The sequence below is a fragment of the Schistocerca gregaria genome, chromosome 9 (assembly GCF_023897955.1).
Source record: "Schistocerca gregaria isolate iqSchGreg1 chromosome 9, iqSchGreg1.2, whole genome shotgun sequence".
Taxonomy (NCBI): domain Eukaryota; kingdom Metazoa; phylum Arthropoda; class Insecta; order Orthoptera; family Acrididae; genus Schistocerca; species Schistocerca gregaria.
Genome location: NC_064928.1, coordinates 96,931,331 through 96,955,171, shown reverse-complemented (window position 1 = coordinate 96,955,171; position 23,841 = coordinate 96,931,331). Strand labels below are relative to the sequence as shown.

General features: G+C 44.4%; 1 protein-coding gene across 1 annotated transcript in view; it reads right to left on the bottom strand.

Annotated features, from left to right (window-relative positions):
* Positions 1–23,841, bottom strand: part of LOC126291804 (uncharacterized) — a 144,170-nt gene that overhangs the window by 8,825 nt on the left and 111,504 nt on the right. Inside the window, exon 3 of the mRNA XM_049985500.1 lies at positions 22,437–23,487. Within this exon, the coding sequence (XP_049841457.1) occupies positions 22,437–23,487 (1,051 nt within the window). The remainder of the gene's footprint in view (positions 1–22,436; positions 23,488–23,841) is intronic.

Below are 23,841 nucleotides of genomic sequence, written 5' to 3'. Positions count from 1 at the left end.
ACTGATGACCACAGATGTTAAGTCCCATAGTGCTGAGAGCCATTTGTCTCTTAAAGTGCTGCAATAAAAGTATTATTTATGCCCTGCTGGGTTGTACATTCATAGGCCTCCAGATTGAGCTTGTGTTGCAGGCAGCAATCGGATAAATTTAGTGACAACTACCTGAAAAAAAGCAGTATTTTCCTCATTTTAAAGACAATAACTCAATATTTAAGCTTTATTATTGAAATAAGGACTCAAACTGTCTCTCAACAGATAGCACTATCTATAACCCAACGTCCTAATGTACACTACTGGGCACTACTGGGCCACCAAGACGAAATGCAGATGATAAACGAGTGTTCATTGGACACACATACTAGATCTGACATGTGATTACATTTTCAGGCATTTTGGGTATGTAGATCCTGAGAAATCAGTACCCAGAACAACCACCTCTGGCCGTAATTAACGGCCTTGATACGCCTGGGCATTGAGTCAGGCAGAGCTTGGATGGAGTGAACAGGTACAGGTGACAATGCAGCTTCAACACGATACCACGGTTCATCAAGAGTAGTGACTGGGGTATTGTGACGAGCCAGTTGCTCGGCCACTATTGACCAGACGTTTTTAATTGGAGATAGATCTGGAGAATGTGCTGGCCAGGGCAGCAGTCGAACATTTTCTGCATCCAGAAAGGCCCGTACAGGACCTGCAACATGTGGTCGTGCATTATCCTGTTGAAATGTTGAGTTTCGCAGGGATTGAATGCAGGGCAGAGCCACTGGTCGTAACACACCTGAAATGTAGCAGTTCAAAGTGCCGTCAATGCGAACAAGAGGTGACCGAGACGTGTAACCAATGGCAACTCATACCATCACAGCGGGTGATACGCCAGTATGGCGACGATGAATACACGCTTCCAGTGTGCGTTCATCACGATGTCGCAAACACGGATGCGACCATCTTGATGTTGTAAACTGAACCTGGATTCATCCGAAAAAATGACGTTTTGCCATTCGCGCACCCAGGTTCGTCGTTGAGTACACCATCGCAGACGCTCCTGTCTGTGATGCAGTGTCAAGGGTAACCGCAGCCGTGGTGTCCGAGCTGATAGTCCATGCTGCTGCAAACGTCGCCGAACTGTTCGTGCAGATGGTTGTTGTCTTGCAAACGTCTCCATCTGTTGACTCTGGGGTCCAGACGTGGCTGCACGATCAGTTACAGCCATGCGGATAAAATGCCTGTCATCTCGACTGCTAGTGATACGATGCCGTTGGGATCCTGCACGGCGTTCCATATTACCCTCCTGAACACAGCGATTCCATATACTGCTAAGTATCATTGGATCTCGACCAACGCGATCAGCAATGTCGCGATACGATAAACCTCGATCGCGATAGGCTACAATCCGACCTTTATCAAAGTCGGAAACGTGATGGTCCGCATTTCTCCTCCTTACACGAGGCATCACAATAACGTTTTACCAGGCAACGCCGGTCAACTGCTGTTTGTGTGTGAGAAATCGGTTGGAATCTTTCCTCATGTCAGCACGTTGTAGGTGTCGCCATCGGCGCCAAACTTGTGTGAATGCTCTGAACAGCTAATCATTTGCATATCACAGCATCTTCTTCCTGTCGGTTAAATTTCGCGTCTGTAGCACGTCATCTTCGTGGTGTAGCAATTTTAATGGCCAGTAGTGTAGGTCATGCCAGAAGTGTTCCACTGGTTTCAGACCGGAACTCAGTTAAAGTGTATTCATACCTTCCTCATGCGCCAGGCAATCTATCAGTGAAAGCCATATGGTAATCCTTACAGTACCTCCTGTGATTTGCCCAAACATACAGACGGAAACATTGTTGGGGGGAGACTTCATAATACACTGTAGCGCCAAGGAAACTGGTATAGCCATGTGTATAGGTGTATTCAAACACAGAGGTAATCAGGCAGAATACGGTGCTGCGGTCGGCAACGCCTATATAAGACAACAAGTGTCTGGCGCAGTTGTTAGATCGTTTACTGCTGCTAAAATTGCAGTTTTCAAGATTTAAGTTAGTTTAAATGTGGTGTTATAGTCGGCGCACGAACTATGGGACACCGCGTCTCCGAGGTAGCGATGAAGTGTGAATTTTCCCGTACGATCATTTCATGAGAGTGCCGCGAATATCAGGAATCCGGTAAAACATCTAACGGACATCGCTGCGGCCGGAAAAAGATCCCGGGGGAACGGGACCGACGATGATTGAAAAGAATGGTTAAACGTGATAGAAGTGCAATACTTTCGCCAATCGCTGCAGATTTCAGTGCTGAGCAATCAGCAAGTGTCAGCTTGCGAACTATTCCACGAAAGACATCGATATGGGCTTTCGGAGCCGAAGGCCCTCTTGTGTACCCTTGATGAGTGTACGACACAAAGCTATACGCTTCGCCTGGGCCCGTCAACACCGACGTTGCACTGATGATGACAGAAAACATGTTGCCTGGTCGGATGAGTCCCGTTTCAAATTGTATCGAGCGGATGGACGTGTACAGGTATGGAGAAAACCTCATGTATCCATGGACTCTGCTTGTCGGCAGCGAACTGTTCAAGTCGGTGGAGGAGCGAGTGCAGTTGGAGCGATATGAGACCCCTGATACGCCTAGATATGACTCTGGCAGGTGACAATTCGGAGCCAACTGTTTGATCACCTGTATCCATTCATGTCCATTGTGCATTCCGTCGGACCTGAACAACTTCAGCAGGACAATGCGACATCTCACACGTCCAGAATTGCTAGAGAGTGACTTCAGGTGCAATCTTCTGAGTTTAGACGCTTCCACTGGCCACGAAGCTCCTCAGGCATGAGAATATCTGCGATACCTTGCAACATGCTATTCAGAACAGATGTGCAGCCCCTCACACTCTTACGGATTTTTGGACAGCCCTGCAGGGTCATGGCGTCAGTGCCCTTCATCACTAATTCAGACATTAATCGAGTCCATGCCACGGCACTTCTGCCTGCTCACTGGGGCCCTATATGATATTAGGCAGGTGTACCAGTTTCATTTTTCTCTTCACTGTATTTATAGATACAGTTACAAGATTACTTCAAATTTTCTATGCAGTTCACGATTTAATGAAATGGTCGTGTTAAAAAACGAACTGAACGATATTAGAACAAACAAGCCCTCGGTCACAATAATAAGTCAAAATTGAGCAGGTTTCGACGATACTATGAGCGTCGTCTTCAGAATGAAACTAACTGTTCTAAAACATACTAGGTATATAATACAGGGTGATTCAAAAAGAATACCACAACTTTAAAAATGTGTATTTAATGAAAGAAACATAAATAACCTTCTGTTATACATCATAACAAAGAGTATTTAAAAAGGTTTTTTTGACTCAAAAACAAGTTCAGAGATGTTCAATATGGCCCCCTCCAGACACATGAGCAATATCAACCCGATACTCCAACTCGTTCCACACTCTCTGTAGCATATCAGGCGTAACAGTTTGGATAGCTACTGTTATTTCTCGTTTCAAATCATCAATGATGGCTGGGAGAGGTGGCCGAAACACCATATCCTTATCATACCCCCATAAGAAAAAATCGCAGGGGGGAAGATCAGGGCTTCTTGGAGGCCAGTGATGAAGTGCTCTGTCACGGGCTGCCTGGCGTACGATCTATCGCCTCGGGTAGTTCACGTTCAGGTAGTTATGGACAGATAAGTGCCAATGTGGTGGCGCTCCATCCTGCTGAAATATGAATTGTTGTGCTTCTTGTTCGAGCTGAGGGAACAGCCAATTCTCTAACATCTCCAGATACTGTAGTCCAGTTACAGTAACACCTTCGAAGAAAACGGGACCAAAAACTTTATTGGCTGAAATGGCACAGTAAACATTCACCTTAGGCGAGTCACGTTCATACTGAGTTGTTTCCCGCGGATTCTCAGTGACCCATATACAGACATTGTGACAGTTGACTTTCCCGTTAGTGTGGAAAGTTGCTTCATCACTAAACACAATCTTTGAAACGAAAGATTCATCTGTTTCCATTTGAGCAAGGATAAAATCACAGAAATCGATTCTTTTAATCTTATCAGCTGCAGACAGTGCTTGAACCAATTTCAGACGATAAGGTTTCATAACTAACCTTTTTCGTAGGACTCTCCATACAGCTGATTGTGGAATTTGCAGCTCTCTGCTAGCTCTGCGAGTCGATTTTCCTGGGCTGCGAACAAATGCTTGCTGGATGCGTGCTACATTTTCATCACTCGTTCTCGGCCGTCCACAGCTTTTCCCTTTGCACAAACAACCATTCTCTGTAAACTGTTTATACCAACGTTTAATACACCACCTATCAGGAGGTTTAACACCATACTTCGTTCGAAATGCACGCTGAACAACTGTCGTCGATTCACTTCTGCCGTACTCAATAACACAAAGAGCTTTCTGTTGGGCGGTCGCCATCTTAGCATCAACTGACGCTGACGCCTAGTCAACAGCACCTCAAGCGAACACATGTACAACTAAATGAAACTTTATAGCTCCCTTAATTCGCCGACAGATAGTGCTTAGCTCTGCCTTTTGTCATTGCAGAGTTTTAAATTCCTAAAGTTTATGAAACGTCCCCTTAGAAAAGTTATACACGACTGTGCTTAAACTGACACAATAGTTTTTAGCGCAACGCAATCTGACTTTCAATAATCCCTACAAGAGAATGGCTCTGACTAACATTAACCTATATGTTTCACAAATCACTTACCTCACAAAAATCTTCGTTACTCGAACTACTGCAATACAGCGAGCGCCACTACTGCCAGCTAACTAAAAGATTCAAACTACAGAAGTCTCTAACTACTGATAGGCACAGTTAGCAAATGAAAGATATTAATGGAGAACAAACAGTGTATTTACCTTTATAGTCATAATATATATATCAGTTCATGACACCAATTCTTACAAATTTCAAAACTCCGCCATCTCTCTCCCCCACATCCACCACTGCTAGCGGCTCACCTCCAACTGCGCAACGCTACGCGCTGTTCACATCCAGCTGCCGCTGCCCAGCACTACAATGGCAGACAACAATGCAAACCAGCCACAGACTGCACACGGCACAGCCAGTGATTTTTCATACAGAGCGCTACGTGGCGTTACCAATAAGAAAACGTAAACAGCCTACTTACAAGTTGTGGTATTCTTTTTGAATCACCCTGTACATTAATGAAAAAAGTTTGTACTGACTGGAAAGAGATGCAGTACTTACAAGTCACATATATAAAAAGATCTGAGTCGGAAAGGCGACGTCATCAACAGTTGTGAGATGGCGAGCCGCCAAGGGCTGTTCGTACTTTAGTGAACGAGGGTTTCAACGAGACTGAGGCGCCCACGTCAGAAAGTGTGGGAAAGTAAACATGGTGTTTCTACGAGCGCCATCTAGTAGCCGCACAAACAACTAGGCTACTGTACATTCAAAATTAGACACATGAAATAGTGATGCAGCTGATTCAGGCAAGACGTAAGCACTGATAATAATAGGATGAAGTTACATATTAATTGGTTTACTCAGAGATACATTTTGTAACGTAAAAAAAACTTCAGTTATGACGTACAAGAAAACAGCAAATATGTAACAGGAAAACAACATTTCGGTAAACTGCATGAGGAGATCTGAATCAAAGATCAAGCAATGGCTTTATACAGTCGAAAAAGCTTTCATTTCGCAGCTTCAGTTGTTCGTTGAGAATGAGGCCATCATGACGAGAGAGATGTTTGAAAATCTGCAATTCCTCTAACTGAATGATTAAGATTTCAACTCATTTTATTGAAAGCGTACAGTACCGCCTGACATTGAAAATAGGTACAATATTCTTCGTTATTCTTGTCAGAACAACATATTTTTTGTAATAATAACTCAATTTCACTTGATACACCGAAGCCGGATACCAGTGTAGGAAAGAATGACAATTTATTTATTTGATTGATCACATGTGCACTCCCACAAAATAAATCTCTACATCCAGTTTGGTGAGATATGTGAAATGAATGAGTGTATGGTCGTCTGCTAACCGCAGATAGTGAATGTGCAGTATATGATCATATTTGAGACGGTCCTTTGGTCACCTTTGGTGGAACCAAAGAGATGAAATTTACCTGAGCTTTGAGCGACTGAAATGTGGCTGACCAATACGGTAGCAAGGTGCTCCCCCACCTTGATGGAGGTGCGAGATGACCTGAAGAACGGCCATGTTTCAGCATTCTGGCGCTGGATCTTGGGTTGGTAAGACCTGTCTTAGGTGTGCTCCATAAAGACAAAAGAGTGGATAGAATGGTAGGCATGTGGAATATTTAAGAGTAGTTTGGAATAATAATTTCTCTATTTCAGGAACTTTTGTGGGGAGTATTAAATGTCAGGCAGGTAATATTAAGGGGATCGTAGTAACCTTCGCAAGTGACCAACGGTCACAATGAAACCACGTGTAGCAATGAGTTGAAATACTTCAGAGTGCTTAAGTTAAGCTGAATTACTAGCGTGTGTACTGTAAGTTGGAAATATTTAAGAAATGGCGTGTGCAGGACTTGAAGTTAGAGACGAGTACTTCCACGTGGTGAGTACTGTGAGAGTCTCAATCTGTGTGTGAGACAAAGAATAAAAAGAAGTACTCGTCCATGGTATCAGTTGAGGACTCGCGTGTGTGATGAATATGTTCTTAATATTACTTTGCGTGTTATGTTTCCGTGTGATGCTTGATTCAAACTATAATACTCTGAGAGAGAAGCAAGGTGAGTCAGCCGTCTATCCAACAACGCCACTTGGCTTGCATTGCACAGGAAGACGTGCATATATCCTCCAGAGTTCATAGTACGAAAGAAAAGTTACGAAGTGGGGCAGTGTCGTGTGAAACTGGGATAAATACTAATTGAAGTGGGAAAGCTGAAAGTGATGTGATTATAACGTTGTGACTATTCTTTGTATTGTATGTTGCTAGTGTTATGTATTTCATGAAATTCAAGTATGTGTGGTTGGCATGGGATAGTAACAAGATACCTTCAGAGGCATGTTCCTTTTGTACCGATCGGTCTGGAGGAAATTTTCGATGATGGATGTGAGAGGCGAAGTGTGAGATATAGCAAAAGATCCACCATCCTATCCAGAAAGTGCACTATAGTGTTAGATAATTACGAGGCCATAAGATAGAGAATCACCAATGTAAAGCCATGCCCTCTGGGCGGAGTTTCTCATGTGGAATTGTTGTAGAAAATGTAATGGTGTGTTTAGGTTATAGAATTCATCGGAATAAAGAAGATAGTGAAAAGAAAAAGATTGGTGGCCTTTTCCTTCGAATAATATGTTGTCATGATATCCAGAATTTATAATGAGTGCGCCATTCGTATTCAGTGCGATGGCCACGTGTTGATCAAAGCCGTCGGGTAAGAAAGAAAATGTGGTATTGCCAGTGCGTAGTGAACAGTCAGAGTTGTGTAAATTACTAATAGTCAGATGTGCGTTATCCGTTGCGTAATATTCAAACAGGATAATAACTTGTAACTTAATTGTGAGTACTAGAGTTTATGTTACTCGATAAATAAGAATGAGTCCACTCGCTCGGCAGACCACTCATCTTGCCGGCCTGACTGCTTGATGCCACAGTATGAGCAAGGCATGCGGTTGCCTCTCATTATCAACCTCACAACAAACCACTAAATTGTTTAAAAAATCAACTGAAGAAGTGGAGCTTCTTTTCCATGGAAAAAGCAGGTTTAAAATTAAAAATAACATGTAACAAATATGTTAAGGAGATGCAAGATAACAGAGAAACTATGTTACTGTTATGTCACGCTGTCTCGCCATACTTGTTTGTAATTGTGTCGTGCTAGGAACCCGCACTTTATTTTGTATTTTCCCGTCTTGGTGCCAGCCCCCACACCCGGTGGAGTCGGTGGTGGTAGAGATTCTCTTTGCCCGAGAGTAACTTGTCGTGTTAGCGTGGTCCTCGGGGCTACCCGTGTGGGTCAGCGAAGAGTTTGATTAGCAGCAGCTGGAGGAAAGTGGCGACCCTGACCCGGTGTTGTGTTGGGAACAGATCGGCGTTTGGTCGGACAACGTCTCGTCAGGAACTAGAATGATAGCATGGCGCGACTGGGCTTGGGCGCCATTTGTGTGAAAAGAAACTCCTCGTCTGGATTTAAGTGCTCCCTGGTCACACTGCTCTGGTCCCAACAACTGCGACATGGTCGCGTATACAAACAGTGATCCAATAGTGTCAAATGTTTTTTATTCCAGTCTTTGATCACAATATTAATGCTTTAGGCGATGACCAGTTTCATCGTGACCGTCCTCACATCTTTTTTACACCATGTCCTAAAGTGATAGGGCCATAATGGCATCGTTATTCGTACGTTTTGACGATGCCATTATGGCCTTATCACTTTAGGAGATGGTGTAAGAAAGATCTGAGGATGGTCATTACGGACTGAAACCGGTCATCGTCTAAAGAATTCATTTGTGATCAAAGACTGGAATAAAAAACATTTGACATTGCTCTTGTTTTTATGCTTTTATATCCTGTATCCTTTGTCCGAAAGGCATTGTCAGTCATACCAAAGCTGGACATACCTGATATGGCGCGTGCCGCTAACTTGTCATCTTGTTCAGAGCGCGCACTTTATCGATTATATAGGGTGTTACAAAAAGGTACGGCCAAACTTTCAGGAAACACTCCTCACACACTATAAAGAAAAGATGTTATGTGGACATGTATTCGGAAAGGCTCAATTTCCATGTTAGAGCTCATTTTAGTTTCGTCAATCAGTTGGCCCATTTGAAGGAAGGTAACGTTGACCTCGGTGCTTGTGTTGACATGTGACTCATTGCTCTACAGTACTAGCATCAACCACATCAGTACGTAGCATCAACAGGTTAGTGTTTTTGCAGTCAGTGCAATGTTTACAAATTTGATGTGTGGATTAGCACGGGGCAATAGCCGTGGCGCGGTACGTTTGTATCGAGACAGATTTCCAGAACGAAGGTGTCCCGACAGAAAGACGTTCGAAGCAATTGACCGGCGTCTTACGGAGCACGGAACATTCCAGCCTACGACTCGCGACTGGGAAAGACCTAGAACGACGAGGACACCAGCAATGGACGAGGCAGTTCTTCGTGCAGTTGACGATAACCCTAATCTCAGCAGACGAGCGAGGTGGCGCAGTGGTTCGCACACTGGACTCGCATTCGGGAAGACGACGGTTCAATCCCGTCTCCAGCCATCCTGATTTAGGTTTTCCGTGATTTCCCTAAATCGTTTCAGGCAAATGCCGCGATGGTTCCTTTGAAAGGGCACGGCCGATTTCCTTCCCAATCCTTCCCTAACCCGAGCTTGCGCTCCGTCTCTAATGACCTCGTTGTCGACGAGACGTTAAACACTAACCACCACGACCTAATGTCAGCGTCAGATAAGTTGCTGCTGTACAAGGTAACGTTGATCACGTTACTGTATGGAGGGTGCTACGGGAGAACCAGTTGTTTTCTTACCATGTACAGCAGCTGATTGGCCCCCACGGGTACACTTCTGCGAATGGTTCATCCTACAATGTGTCTATCCTCATTTCAGTGCAAATGTTCTCTTTACGGATGAGGCTTCATTCCAACGTGATCAAATTGTAAATTTTCACAATCAACATGTGTGGGCTGACGACAATCCGCACGCAATTGCACAAACACGTCATCAACACAGGTTTTCTGTGAACGTTTGGGCAGTCATTGTTGGTGATGTCTTGATTGGGCCCCATGTTCTTCCACGTGCGCTCAATGGAGCACGTTATCATGATCTCATACGAGGTACTCTACCTGTGCTGCTAGAACATGTGTCTTTACAAGTACGACACAACATGTGGTTCATGCACGATGGAGCTCCTGCACATTTCAGTCGAAGTGTTCGTACGCTTCTCAACAACAGATTCGGTGACCGATGGATTGGTAGAGCCGGACCAATTCCATGGCCTCCACACTCTCCTGACCTCAACCCTCTTCACTTTCATTTATGGGGGCATTTGAAAGCTCTTGTCTACGCAACCCCTGTACCAAATGTTGAGACTCTTCGTGCTCGTATTGTAAACGGCTGTGATACAATACGCCATTCTCCAGGACTGCATCAGCGCATCAGGGATTCCACGCGACGGAGGGTGGATGCATGTATCCTCGCTAACGGAGGACATTTTGAACATTTCCTGTAACAAAGTGTCTGAAATCACGCTGGTACGTTCTGTTGCTGTGTGTTTCCATTCCATGATTAATGTGATTTGAAGACAAGTAATAAAATGAGCTCTAACATGGAAAGTAAGCGTTTCCGGACACATGTCCACATACATATTTTCTTTCTTTGTGTGTGAGGTATGTTTCCTGAAAGTTTAGCCGTACCTTTTTGTAACACCCTGTAGTTCGCTGTCCTGTTGCGGGTGGCGCTCCGGTGGCGATTTGCTATGACGTCGCTGGCGTGTGTTTGCGGTGGCCGGCGGAAAGCGAGAGGGTACTTGGTTCTCCGGTTATCGCACGGAACGTGAAGTTCGCTCTGCCTGACCTGCTGGTGGCTAGCGCTAAGGTTGTTGTGCCTCGCGGTATGAGCAGAGTGGTCTGGGGCGGAGGCGACTCGCCGCTGTGCTGGCCATGCGGTGGTGATTCATTGGAGTCGGCGTACTTGTTCTGCCTGCCTGTCCGATGTGGAGGCTCTTCAGATTTTCCCCTGGAAGCTCCAGCAGCGGTTTCTGAACTTTCTGATGTGGGACGGTGTTGTTGGAACTTTTTGCTGTGTGTGTGGCTCGTTACCATATTTGTTGGTACTAATTTATTTGCTCAACTGCCCAGAGTTGCGTTCATGTATGGTACATTTTGCAGTCGATGTGTTAGGTAAAGTCTGCCTAAGAAGGGCGGTTTTGTACAGTATATACCTAGTGGATTACTGCTGCTTGGTATATGTGGTCTTCTGGGACCTGAACAACACCATCTAGTCAATTTGGTTGTGTAACAGCATTTAGTGGTATGTTCTGTATTTTTTTTACTGTGTTATTATTATCTTGGTGGAATAGTCGCGTTTGTGCCGTTAAGGTACTTCTGAGACTGTGGTTTGACTATTCATGTGCGCTTGGCTTTTATTGTTTCGTTTTAGGAAGCGAGAATTGTTTGAGATTTGTGTTTGTTGGCTTCCGGCACTTATTAAGAGCGCCCGAGTTAGAGGCGCCGTGGTTATCATGTGTTGTCGGGATGTTATACTGTATTTCTGAATTTTATCTTATGCTGATATTATCAGTCGTGTGTCACAGAACGTAACCAAGGTGCGCAAGTGATGGGCAGTTGTGGGAGGCATGTCGGAGAGCTCTCAGCGGTTTATCTCGGGGACCGCTTCTAGTGGGAAGGCTCCCAAGTGTTGAGAGCTCGCTCGTCTGTGATTGCGTTGGGAGTTACCCTCGCCCTTTGGTTGAATCAAATTATTATTTTGTTATTATATTTACTGGTTGTGTGTTGCGCTTCTTTCATTTTATGGTGCCAAGCGCCATTATCTTTCTCAAAGTTTTTTTATATAAATCATGCCAAGTTATCTTATTATTGGATTTTGTCTTTTGGATAAACTCTAAAAGCACTATTGTAAAAGGTTCTTGATTTTATGGTGGCAAGTCGCCGTTATTGTTTCTAAAGCTCACTCTTTAATCATTTGTCAAGCTTTGTAAGTTACATGAATTTGTTGTTATTTAAAGGAGTTTAGAACTGGCAATATAATAAATTGTGTACAGAGTCTGCTGTTTGGATATTATTGGGTGGAACTCCTTGGATAGTTGTCCTATAAGAAAACATATTTCAATATCCTTCACTACAGTGTCACTGCACCCTCGCTGCATTTATGGACTATTACAAGATCACTCCTTGCGAAGCTGAGCAGTTCTGCTAGTCAATATCCGGTGACCTGTTTATTTTATTTACTCGTGTTGCAAACGCTTTCACTGGGTCTGCCAGTTTCGCTGTAGTATGTCTGAGGCCGGAGGTAAGTGCTTTATGCTTCAGGTTTTATCAAGGCAGTTTTAATTAGGTATGTAAGGTATCACCAAGAAATGTACGCAGGACTGAAGTGTAAAAGAAAATATGATGGCGAGCTCACGGCTCTGTAAAGAAAACCCACTAAGGTGGCTGTGGATGACTTCTAATGCTGCACATCAACCTTTGAGATACGTAATCACTTTTTGTAACTGAAAAATTCGCATCTCGTTTAGCGTTCATCTGAAGACGCCCTGCGCATAAACTTGTTTTGAAATTGTCTGGTACTTCGGCACCAGCTGTGTAACTCTTAGATTGTGCCACGGGTGAAATCGGTGTGCGTAAAACTTGTGAGTAGGGGTCCCGCTGTAATTGTTATTGTGTATTTTAAGTTCTATTGCTAAATTAATTTTACCTGGAGATTGTTTTGAAATTTAAACTGATGTGAATTTATAATTATAAATTTTGTTTAAGGGTTTACTATATGAATTTTTAAGATATGTTAAGGGATTTCAATTTCAATGTCAAGTAGTTACCTAGATTCACTTGAAATTTTTTAACTTATGTCGTTGTGCTCGTCTTGAGCCTACATTTGATACTGTATCACCGCTTCTTGCTATCAATAGTGGATCAGGGTTAATATTTAATCAAAGGTATTATAATGGTTACCTTCTTTTTAAAGAGTGTTTTAACAACATGCGTTTTTTGTAAATGTTTTAAAAACATGTCCGAAATAATGGTAGCGAGGAACATTATCACTTCCTACAGCTCCTACCATACCAGAAAGCATTGTTTTTCGATTTGTTCTTTAACACTACGTACGACAATCAGACCATTCCTACACCTCGGACCTGAAAATGTTCTACGAACGAAATCACTTGTAACGCAATTAAGCCGATATGTTTCACATGAATCATTACCATTCCAAATAATATTATCGGTTAAATGGTTTCCACCTACACTTTACACCACTGAAGCTACTTGTAAAATCTTGACAGCTCAGTTGCCTTCACCTACCACTTTCAGTACAGAAGTATCGATTAAACGTTCGTGGTGATAGCTTTATGGTGCCATGACATCATGGTTCAATAATTTATCTGTGAGACGCCATTGTTCTTAAGACAGCTTGTTCGTTCCGGCAATATCTTTTTAACTAATGTAGGTATCTGACGATGGTTTCCCCCACCACCAGTAGCACAATGCTGTATGCTGTTTTGCGGCAAAACAGCAAAGATTTAATGCCTTCTGCTTAGTTTTAAAAGAGGTAGAGAACCGGCTACAAACTACCAAAATTTCATCAACCATTCTTTTAAAAGTCTAAGCGATTTTAGCATTTGAAGTGCCGCACTTGCAAGCAGTCGGTACTAGGACTGTTGATATTTTTAAAAATGTCGGGAATCCGAATTATATTTAAGAAAATATCGCTGTCGTCCCTCGAGAAAACGAAAAAAACATACCGATATACTGACGGAAAAAAAAATGTCGACGTATCGGGCCATAAAAATATTGGTTGCACAGAATAAATATATTGCAGGTTTTCGAGCTGTGTATTTAAGTATTGATTCATTATTAGATATGCCGTACACCCACAAGCTAGCAGCCTTCTTATTCCCCTTAGAGCAGGCACTGAAAGGAAAATGATGCACTTTTTACGCTTGGCGATAACCACTTTGCTAACATGGTAACTGCATGTAAGTGGCACAGTAAAAGGTATGCGGTGGGTACCCGTTCGATTTCGTCACACATTAGGTTTGTCCGGAACGGTTCATGTCTACTTCCCTGTTTTTTTTCTGCAAATGCCAGCGGCCTAGCAGCTGTAGTGTCAAAATTGCATGGTAAAGTTAAGCGTTCCAGTTTCTGCCGGTAGCTGCGAGCCTCAATTACGTCAGCATTTCCCCTAACAGGTCACCGCCCACCGCATAGACCAGTCTTGTCATTTTCATTTTTGTTCATTACTTTCAGCAACTTTGAAGAATGCCGATTTGAAGAAATAGCACACTAGTTGAGTTAAAAATTATTTTTAACTCAACTTGCTTCACTCAGTCAAAGACCTTATGAAAGCCCACAATGTACACAAAGAAGTAGGACTCCATCACACAGTGAAAGTAAAATTATGTTCTGCTACAATGTCCAAAGAACAATTTCAATTATTTACCGAAAATTGCGAAAAAACTGTAGTAAAAAATAAATATATCGGCTATTTCGATATCTATGTGTCGAGGAAGATGTGCAGTCTATATATCGATATATCGATATTTTATCAGTAGCCATGGTCGCTACTGGGAATAAACTACGCGATCAAAAGTATCCAGACACATATTAGCGGGCATTAATGATATGTGTGTCCACATTTCGCATATATGACAGCCTCAGCTCTCCTAGGGACGCTTTCAGGGATATGTCGATGTCTGGAGCAACGACAGCCCATTCTTCCTCAAGAGCGGATACCAGAGAAGGTAGTCGTTTTGGGCGCTGGGATCTGGAGCGAAGCCGACGTTCTACACTACTGGCCATTAAAATAGCTGCACAAAGAAGAAATGCAGATGATAAACGGATATTCATTGGACAAATATATTATACTAGAACTGACATGTGATTACATTTTCACACAATTTGGCTGCATAGATCCTAAGAAATCAGTACCCAGAACATCCACCTCTGGCCGTAACAACGGCCTTGATACGCCTGGGCATTGCGTCAGAGCAGGTGCACCTGCCAATGCAGCTTCAACACGATACCACAGTTCATCAAGAGTAGTGACAGCTGTATTGTGAAGAGCCAGTTGCTCGGCCACCATTGACCAGACGTTTTCAATTGGTGTGAGATCTGGAGAATGTGCTGGCCAGGGCAGTAGTCGAACATTTTCTGTATTCAGAAAGGCCGTACAGGACCTGCAACATGTGGTCGTGCATTATCCTGCTGAAATGTGGGGTTCCGCAGGGATCGAATGAAGGGTAGAGCTACGGGTCGGAACACATCTGAAATGTAACGTCCACTGTTCAAAGTGCCATCAGTGCGAACAAGAGGTGACCGAGACGTGTAACCAATGGCACCGCATACCATCACGCCGAGTGATACGCCAGTATGGCGATGAGGAATACACGCTTCCAATGTGCATTCACCGCGATGTCACCAAACACGGATGCGATCATCATGATGCTGTAAACAGAATCTGGATTCATCCGAAAAAAATGACGTTTTGCCATTCGTGCACCCAGGTTCGTCGTCGAGAACACCATCGCAGGCGCTCCTGTCTGTAATGCAGCGTCAGGCGTAACCGCAGCCATCGTCTTCGAGTTGATAGTCCATGCTGCTGCAAACGTCGTCGAACTATTCATGAAGCTGGTTGTTATCTTGCAAACTTCTCCATCTGTTGACTCAGGGATCGAGACGTGGCTGCACGATCCGTTACAGCCATGCGGATAAGATGCCTGTCATCTCGACTACTAGTGATACGAGGCCGTTGGGATCCAGTACGGCGTTCCGTATTACCCTCCTGAACCCACCGATTCCATATTCTGCTAAGTCATTGGATCTCGACCAACGCGAGCAGCAATGTTGCGATACGATAAACCGCAATCGCGATAGGCTACAATCCGACCTTTATCAAAGTCGGAAACGTGATGGTACGCATTTCTCCTCCTTAAACGGGGCATCACAACAACGTTTTGACCATGCAACGCTGGTCAACTACTGTTTGTTTATGAGAAATCGGTTGGAAACGTTCCTCATGTCAGCACGTTATAGGTGTCGCCACCGGCGCCAACCTTGTGTGAATGCTCTGAAAAGCTAATCATTTGCATATCACAGCATCTTCTTCGTGTCGGTTAAATTTCGCGTCTGTAGCACGTCATCTTCGTGGTGCAGCAATTTTAATGGCCAGTAGTGTAGGTCATCCCTGAGGTGTTCCACTGGTTTCAGACCTGGACTCAGTTAAAGCTAATCCGTTTCGTATGATAGTTTACTCATGTTGGGCTCTAAGGAGGCGATCTGTAGTAATTACTTTGGAGAAGAAAAACTACTTATCAGTGAGCGCCACAAAAAACTGCATTGTAGATAACTGGTTTTTTTTAGCAGTGTGGAAATCTCGCGTACAGGGGTGTGACGCAAGTGACACCCGATCTCCTGACCACATTCGAAGTCCGTGAGTTCCGCGGAGCGCCCCATTCTGCTCTCCAACGATGTCTAAAGACTACTGAGGTCGCTGATACGGAGTACCTGGCAGTAGGTGGCAGCACAATACAGCTAATGTGAGAAACGTATGTGTTTTTGGTTACAGCCTCCTAACTTTTAACAAAAACCTTAAATGTCAACACATAAAAGATACTGTTCGTTCTTACTCTTAGGCGCATCGACTTGTAAGAGAACGCGACATGTAGTCAGGGAGTACGCGCTAATATAAATCAAAAGAAAATCCACCATGTCCTTCATAGCCTATGCGTTTTTCATGCCTCCATTGAGAGCAATTACCATGCTTAACCCAGTCTTCCCTGATACACATAAACTCACATTGGGCAGTCCAAAACATCGGATTCCTCCTTGGATATGGATTTGGTTGAACCTGTAGATGACGGCGCGGTTAAGACCAGATTAGCCCTAGAGATACAGCGTTGTTCGTTAGTGGTATTTTGTCTCTTCTTGGTTTTGTCCGGTTTAACTTGTTTATCTAACAATGGATTTTTGAACATACACCCACATAAAATTTGTGATTTTTTTCCTTATTTGTTGTGTATCGATTATATTTTGGCAGTGTAAAAATACTGGATAGTCCTACACCTGTTCGTACATCAGCACTCTGGACTTAATTTATGTCAACTTCTTGGTTTTCTTCCTGGTGACTGCCCCGATAAACCATCTGTCACTGAGGAGCATCATTTGTCCGTGGTCTCCTGTTTAACTCCTTTGACTCCTGCTGAGCTCCTTTGCTTTCTTCAGTAGTTGGAAATTAGGCTCTCTCAGTGATGGAGCGAAGTCATCTGCTGTGAAGACATTCGGATTAACGGGAATTCCCCGCTGACTGGAAGGTTTTCTCAGCTGTTTGGATTGTGACTAATGTAGGATATGCATACCGAAACAAAGCACTCATATGATCTATAAAATTTCGGGCGTGCAGCCGCATAAATGTGACTTCTTCTTCTAATATTGCGGCTGAATACCAGCCAGCCATCTCCAGAGTGAGCCGAGGTGACTGACGCTCCAACATTGTCAGCATTCGATTGGGAGTTGGTGGATGTAGGCACGGCAGTGCAACAACATGCAAGTTTATCCAAGGCAACGTCGAAGCAATGTGACAAGTTCGACCGACTGGATCAGGGAAGAACTGTTGTGATTAGATTAGATTAGATTAATACTTGTTCCATAGATCACGAATACGACACTTCGTAATGATGTGGAACGTGTCAGGTTAATGAAAGATGTCTGTACAAGATATTACATTACACAAAATATTGTATGACACTAATGCTTAAGTTAGTTTTTTTCCCTCCCTTAATTTATATGTAAAAATTCAGCCAATGAGTAGAAGGAGTTGTCATCTAGAAATTCTTTTAATTTATTTTTAAATGTTGGTTGACCATCTATCAGGCTTTTGATGCTGTTTGTTAGGTGACCAAAGACTTTTGTGGCAGCATCATTTACCCCCTTCTGTGCCAAAGTCAGATTTAACCCTGCATAGTGAAGATCATCCTTTCTCCTGGTGTTATAGCTATGCACACTGCTATTACTTTTGAACTGGGCTGGATTATTAACAACAAATTTCATAAGTGAATATATATACTGTGAGGTTATTGTGAGAATCCCTAGATCCTTAAATAGATGTCTGCAAGATGACCGTGAGTGGGCTCCAGCAATTATTCTGATTACACGTTTTTAGCAATGAATACTTTTCTACTCAACGATGAATTACCCCAGAATATGATACCATACGAAAGCAGTGAATGAAAGTAGGCATAGTAAGCTAATTTACTGAGATTCTTATCACCAAAATTTGCAATAACCCTAATAGCATACGTAGCCTAACTCAGACGTTTCAGCAGACCATCAATGTGTTGCTTCCAGTTTAACCTCTCATCAATGGACACACCTAAAAATTTTGAAAATTCTACCTTAGCTACAGACTTCTTTTCAAAGTCTATATTTATTACTGGAGTTGTGCCATTTACTGTACGGAACTGTATATACTATGTTTTATCAAAATTTAAAGAGTGTCCGTTTGCTGAGAACCACTTAATAATTTTGTGAAAAACATCATTTACAATTACATCACTTAGTTCTTGGTTTTTGGATGTTATTACTATACTTGTATCATCAGCAAAAAGAGCTAACTTTGCATCTTCATCAATATGGAATGCTAAGTCATTAATGTATATCAAGAACAGTAAAGGACCTAAGACCGAACCCTATGGGACCCCGTGCTTGATAGGCCCCCAGTTTGAGGAATCAGCTGTTGTATTAACATTACATGAACCACTTATTTCCACTTTCTGCATTCTTCCCGTTAAGTATGAATTAAACCATTTGTGCACTGCCCCCCTCAAACCATAACGATTTAGCTTATCTAAAAGAATTCCATGATTTACACAGTCAAAGACCTTTGAGAGATCACAAAAAATACCAATGGGTGATGTCCGGTTATTCAGAGCATTTAATACTTGATCAGTGAAAGCGTATATAGCATTTTCTGTTCAAAAGCCTTTCTGAAAACCGATAAGGCCCATAGAACGGTTGTTAATCTTTCCAACCAAAAACTGGACGACGGCTCTATATCAGCGCTGAGGAAAGGCCTCAACTTTTCTTCAGCTCCACGACGTCTGCCAATATTGGATATCATTAGTGGGATAGAGCAGTGCATTAGGAATCTTTCACAAGATGCAGCTGAGGACGTCAGGCTAACTACCAACCATATCCTGGGGAAAGCTCAGCCACCAAAATTTAATATCAGCCAGGAGGAACGACGTTGCTTACGGTTATTACCTGAGAATGAAGACTTGGCTGTCTTGCCAGTCGACATAGGGAATGCCACAGTGGTTCTGAGTACCACCTGAAGATGCTACATCTATTAGAAGACCCCACGTACCACCAGCTTAGTCGTGATCCCAGACAGGCCATTGTCAGAAAGACAGGGAAGTTATTGAAGGAGTCTGGCTTACCAGATGAAGTGGTGAAGAAATTAATGCCTCGATGCCGCCAGACCTCCCGGGCTTTATGGGTTACCAAAGATACACAAGCAAAGTGCTGCCCTGAAGCCCATTGTTAGTGCCATCAGTTCGCCCACCTACTGACTTGCTAAACATCTGGCAGGATTATTAGCACCAAAATTGGGAGATTGCGAAGCACCATGTTGTCAACTCGCAGAAATTTGTTGAGACACTCAAGAGAATGAAGATAGGCCCAAACGACCTAATGGTTAGCCTGGATGTTGTGTCACTTTTCACGAGGGTGCCAATACAAGATACGCTGGATCTTTTGGCCCAACATTTTCCATCTGGAATCATTAAGTTGTTCCATCACGTCCTGACGGCAACGTACTTTTTGTATTGATATGAATATTATGAGATGACATACGGCACAGCCATGGGATCACCACTGTCTCCAGCAGTCTCAAATTTCTTCATGGAGCACTTTGAGGAGTAGGCTCTGCAAACTGCGACATTACGGCCATCTTGCTTTCTACGACAAGTTGGTGACGCCTTCCTGATATGGCCTCATGGTGAAGATACATTACAGCAGTTCGTCGACCATATGAATGGTGTCCATCCTCACATTAAATTTACTGTCGAGATGGAGAACCACGGCAGGCTACCATTCTTGGTTGAGTGGAAGGCAGGAGGCCAGCTTGGTCATTCAATGTACCGCAAACCAACAAACACTGATCGGTACTTGGACGCCAATAGTTTCCACCACCCTCTACATAAGAAAGCTGTACTGAACACGTTAGTTCATAGAGCGAAGATTATCTCTGACGACGAACACCTACAGTCTGAATTTGCTGAACTTAAAACGTGTTTTCGACGAAAATGGATACAGCAAAAACACATCGCAAACGCTTTCAAGGGCCGCCGACGAAAGACACCTGGTGAATCATAAGAAGAGGCCAAACGGACTGTATTCCTGCCACACTGTGGAGCAATTAGCAGTACGTTAGGATGTCTGCAGCGGAAACATGGGCTAATCACAGTGTTCCGGCCCGTCCCCAAGATATGAGATATGTTGCGCCCTGTTAAAGACGACATTGCACTTCGAGTGTCCGGTGTGTATGGTGTACCGTGTGAGTGTGGCAGCATGTACATTGGACAGACAATTCGCACGGTTGCGGAGCGTTGCACTGAGCACAAGTGCCATATAAAACAAAGGGAGCTTGACAATTCGACCATAGCGGAGCATTGTCTAGAAAAACGGACATAAAATACAGTTCGAAAAAACAGAAGTATTGGCTCAGGCTTCTACATATTGGGACTCCGTTATAAAGGAACAATTTCAGCAGAGACCAGGGATACACTCTCAGCAGGGCATGGGTAGGGGGGGGGGGGGGCGTTGGACATCAAACGAAAGCAGAGAGAGATGCGCGATGCGGGAGCGGCAGTTTCAAACATGGTGCCTGCCCCTGGCGCCACCTGACGTCACCGGAGCTGCTACGGGCAATAGCTCCGCTAGCTGCCCCGGTCGACTTAACGAGCGCGCCCCATTACATCTATCTGATTGGCTGCTGATGATGTCATCATGCCTGTACAGGGTGTTACAAAAAGGTGAGGCCAAACTTTCAGGAAACATTCCTCACACACAAAGAAAGAAAATATCTTATGTGGACATGTGTCCGGAAACGCTTACTTTCCATGTTACAGCTCATTTTATTACTTCTCTTCAAATCACATTAATCACGGAATGGAAACACACAGCAACAGAACGTACCAGCGTGACTTCAAACACTAGGAAATGTTCAAAATGTCCTCCGTTAGCGAGGATACATTCATCCACCCTCCGTCGCGTGGAATCCCTGATGCGCTGATGCAGTCCTGGAGAATGGCGTATTGTATCACAGCCGTCCACAATACGAGCACGAAGAGTCTCTACATTTGGTACCGGAGTTGTGTAGACAAGAGCTTTCAAATGCCCCCATAAATGAAAGTCAAGAGGGTTGAGGTCGCGAGAGCGTGCAGGCCATAGCATTGGTCCTCCTCTACCAATCCATCGGTCACCGAATCTGTTGTTGAGAAGCGTACGAACACTTCGACTGAAATGTGCACGAGCTCCATCGTGCATGAACCACATGTTCTAGCAGCACAGGTAGAGTATCCCGTATGAAATCATGATAACGTGCTCCATAGAGCGTAGGTGAAACAACATGGGGCCCAATCAAGACATCACCAACAATGCCTGCCCAAACGTTCACAAAAAATCTGTGCTGATGACGTGATTGCACAATTGCGTGCGGATTATCGTAAGCGCACACATTTTGATTGTGAAAATTTACAATTTGATCACGTTGGAATGAAGCCTCATCCCTAAAGAGAACATTTGCATTGAAATGACGATAGACACATTGTTGGATGAACCATTCTCAGAAGTGTACCTGTGGAGGCCAATCAGCTGCTGATAGTGCCTGCACACGCTGTACATGGTATGGAAACAACTGGTTCTCCCGTAGCGTTCTCCATACAGTGACGTGATCAATGTTACCTTGTACAGCAGCAACTTCTCTGACGCTGACATTAGGGTTATCGTCAACTGCACGAAGAATTGCCTCCTCCAATGCAGGTGTCCTCGTCGTTCTAGGTCTTCCCCAGTATCGTGTCTTAGGCTGGAATGTTCAGTGCTCCCTAAGACGCCGATCAATTGCTTCGAACGTCTTCGTGTCGGGACACCTTCGTTCCGGAAATCTGTCTCGATACAAACGTACCACGCCACGGCTATTGCTCCGTGCTAATCCATACATCAAATGGGCATCTGCCAACTCCGCATTTGTAAACATTGCACTGACTGCAAAACCATGTTCGTGATGAACACTAACCTGCTGATGCTATGTACTGATGTGCTTGATGCTAGTACTGTATAGCAATGAGTCGCATGTCAACACAAGCACCATAGTCAACATTACCTTCCTTCAACTGGCGGTGAATGGAGGAAGTACAGTACATACTGACGAAACTAAAACGAGCTCTAACATGTAAATTAAGCGTTTCCGGACACATGTCCACATAACATCTTTTCTTTATTTGTGTGTGAGGAATGTTTCCTGAATGTTTGGCCGTACCTTTTTGTAACACCCTGTATAAGGGAGAGATCGTAACAGCCCCAGCAGTCTGACGACGATGGCGGAGATGGCCATCGAAATCTCGGACATTTTATTCGAATTGACGCGGCTGGAAAATCTGGAACGTTTTATTCATGTATGCCCTCGCGAAAGACTCAGAGGACAAACGAATGACAATAATTAGTATTAGTAATACTTACGAGCCACTTGCAGAACCTGCCCCAGACACAGAGGACTTGCTGGCGTAGTTGCCGATACCGTCTGGCACTCAGCATGATGTGCGGCTCGCTGCCTACTGCCTGGTGGATCTTGCTTGCAGTCAGCGCCATCGTACTCTTCCGCACCGGGGTTATCTGGGTAGGGTTATGACCGTTCACAAATTTCTTGATGTTATCCACACCGTTGAAAACAATTGGAGGCCTCACACGTTTGTCACCACACTGACACAGGTACTTTTCGGTGTAGTCATTCACTAAATCCGTCCACTTCTTCCAGCTTTCACCCAACCACAAATCATCATTCAGCTTCCACTCCCTGATCTCTCTGCACAGTCTTTCATAAATGTAGCCCTCCGCGTCTCCGGGCGCCAGCAGGATCTCGATCTCCCGACATATGGCATCCTTGATCTCTTCAGAGTCCTTCTGCTGGCAGAAAATGGCGAAGTGCTCGATGAACCGGTGGTCATTGTTCACCGCCCTTCGCACCTCCTCGTCGTTGGGATTGAGCCCGTACAGGGTCCCGCCGGTGTCCATGAACTCAGCTCCAGGAACATTGTACAGGCTTCTTCGAACGAACATTCCTTTGGTGTCACGGGCGAGAGGCGCATTGGTCGACAACAGCATCGTGAAATTGGGAGTCTGCAGCTTGTCTTTGATGTGGTGGTAGGAATCCTGGTACATGGCCAAGCTGAACCTGTTGTTCACCCCAAAGTTCTGCGGCCTGCCGTCGTTCCCGTAGGTGGCCCTCCCCGAGGGTGGCAGGAGCATGGCCCGGACGACTTCCGAGGAGCCGTGCGTCGGGGACCTGTGCTTGAGCTGGGCCAGCAGCAGGTACGTGTCGGCGCTGTTGCCGTACTGCCACCTGAGCACCAGGTCGTCGAACTTCCCCGCGGCCTCATTGTTGGAGGAGATGTCGAACCGCAGGTTGTCCCGCAGGCAGCGCAGGAAGGCGAGGGCCAAGGTCCGTTCCTCATAGTCCACACCCCTATTGTCTGCCGGAGCTTTCAGTTTGGGAAACCGCGCAGCTGGAGACCTGCAACAAAGTTGGACGTCCGTGCAGTCAGCGACACTCGCAATGATCACTTCTATTGTTCGCTTGTAATACTATACCCCAGATCACGTAAGAAACAGGTTGCCCGATCGCTTTGTCTAGCACGCAACCCTTGTCAGGGAACGGCCACCAGGTGGCAACAGTGTCACACCCTTACTTGTGGCGCCAACCACTAGCTGGCACTCCGTTCTGTGAAATATGTGCCAACATCGTCCGAACGCGTGCAGCTCTCCACCATTTGGCGTCTGTGAAGTACAGCTGTATCTGACATACCGGTGGTAGTGGATCGAGTCGTCATGCCGAGAGCCTGTGAGTATATCAAGTGTGGAAGGAGCA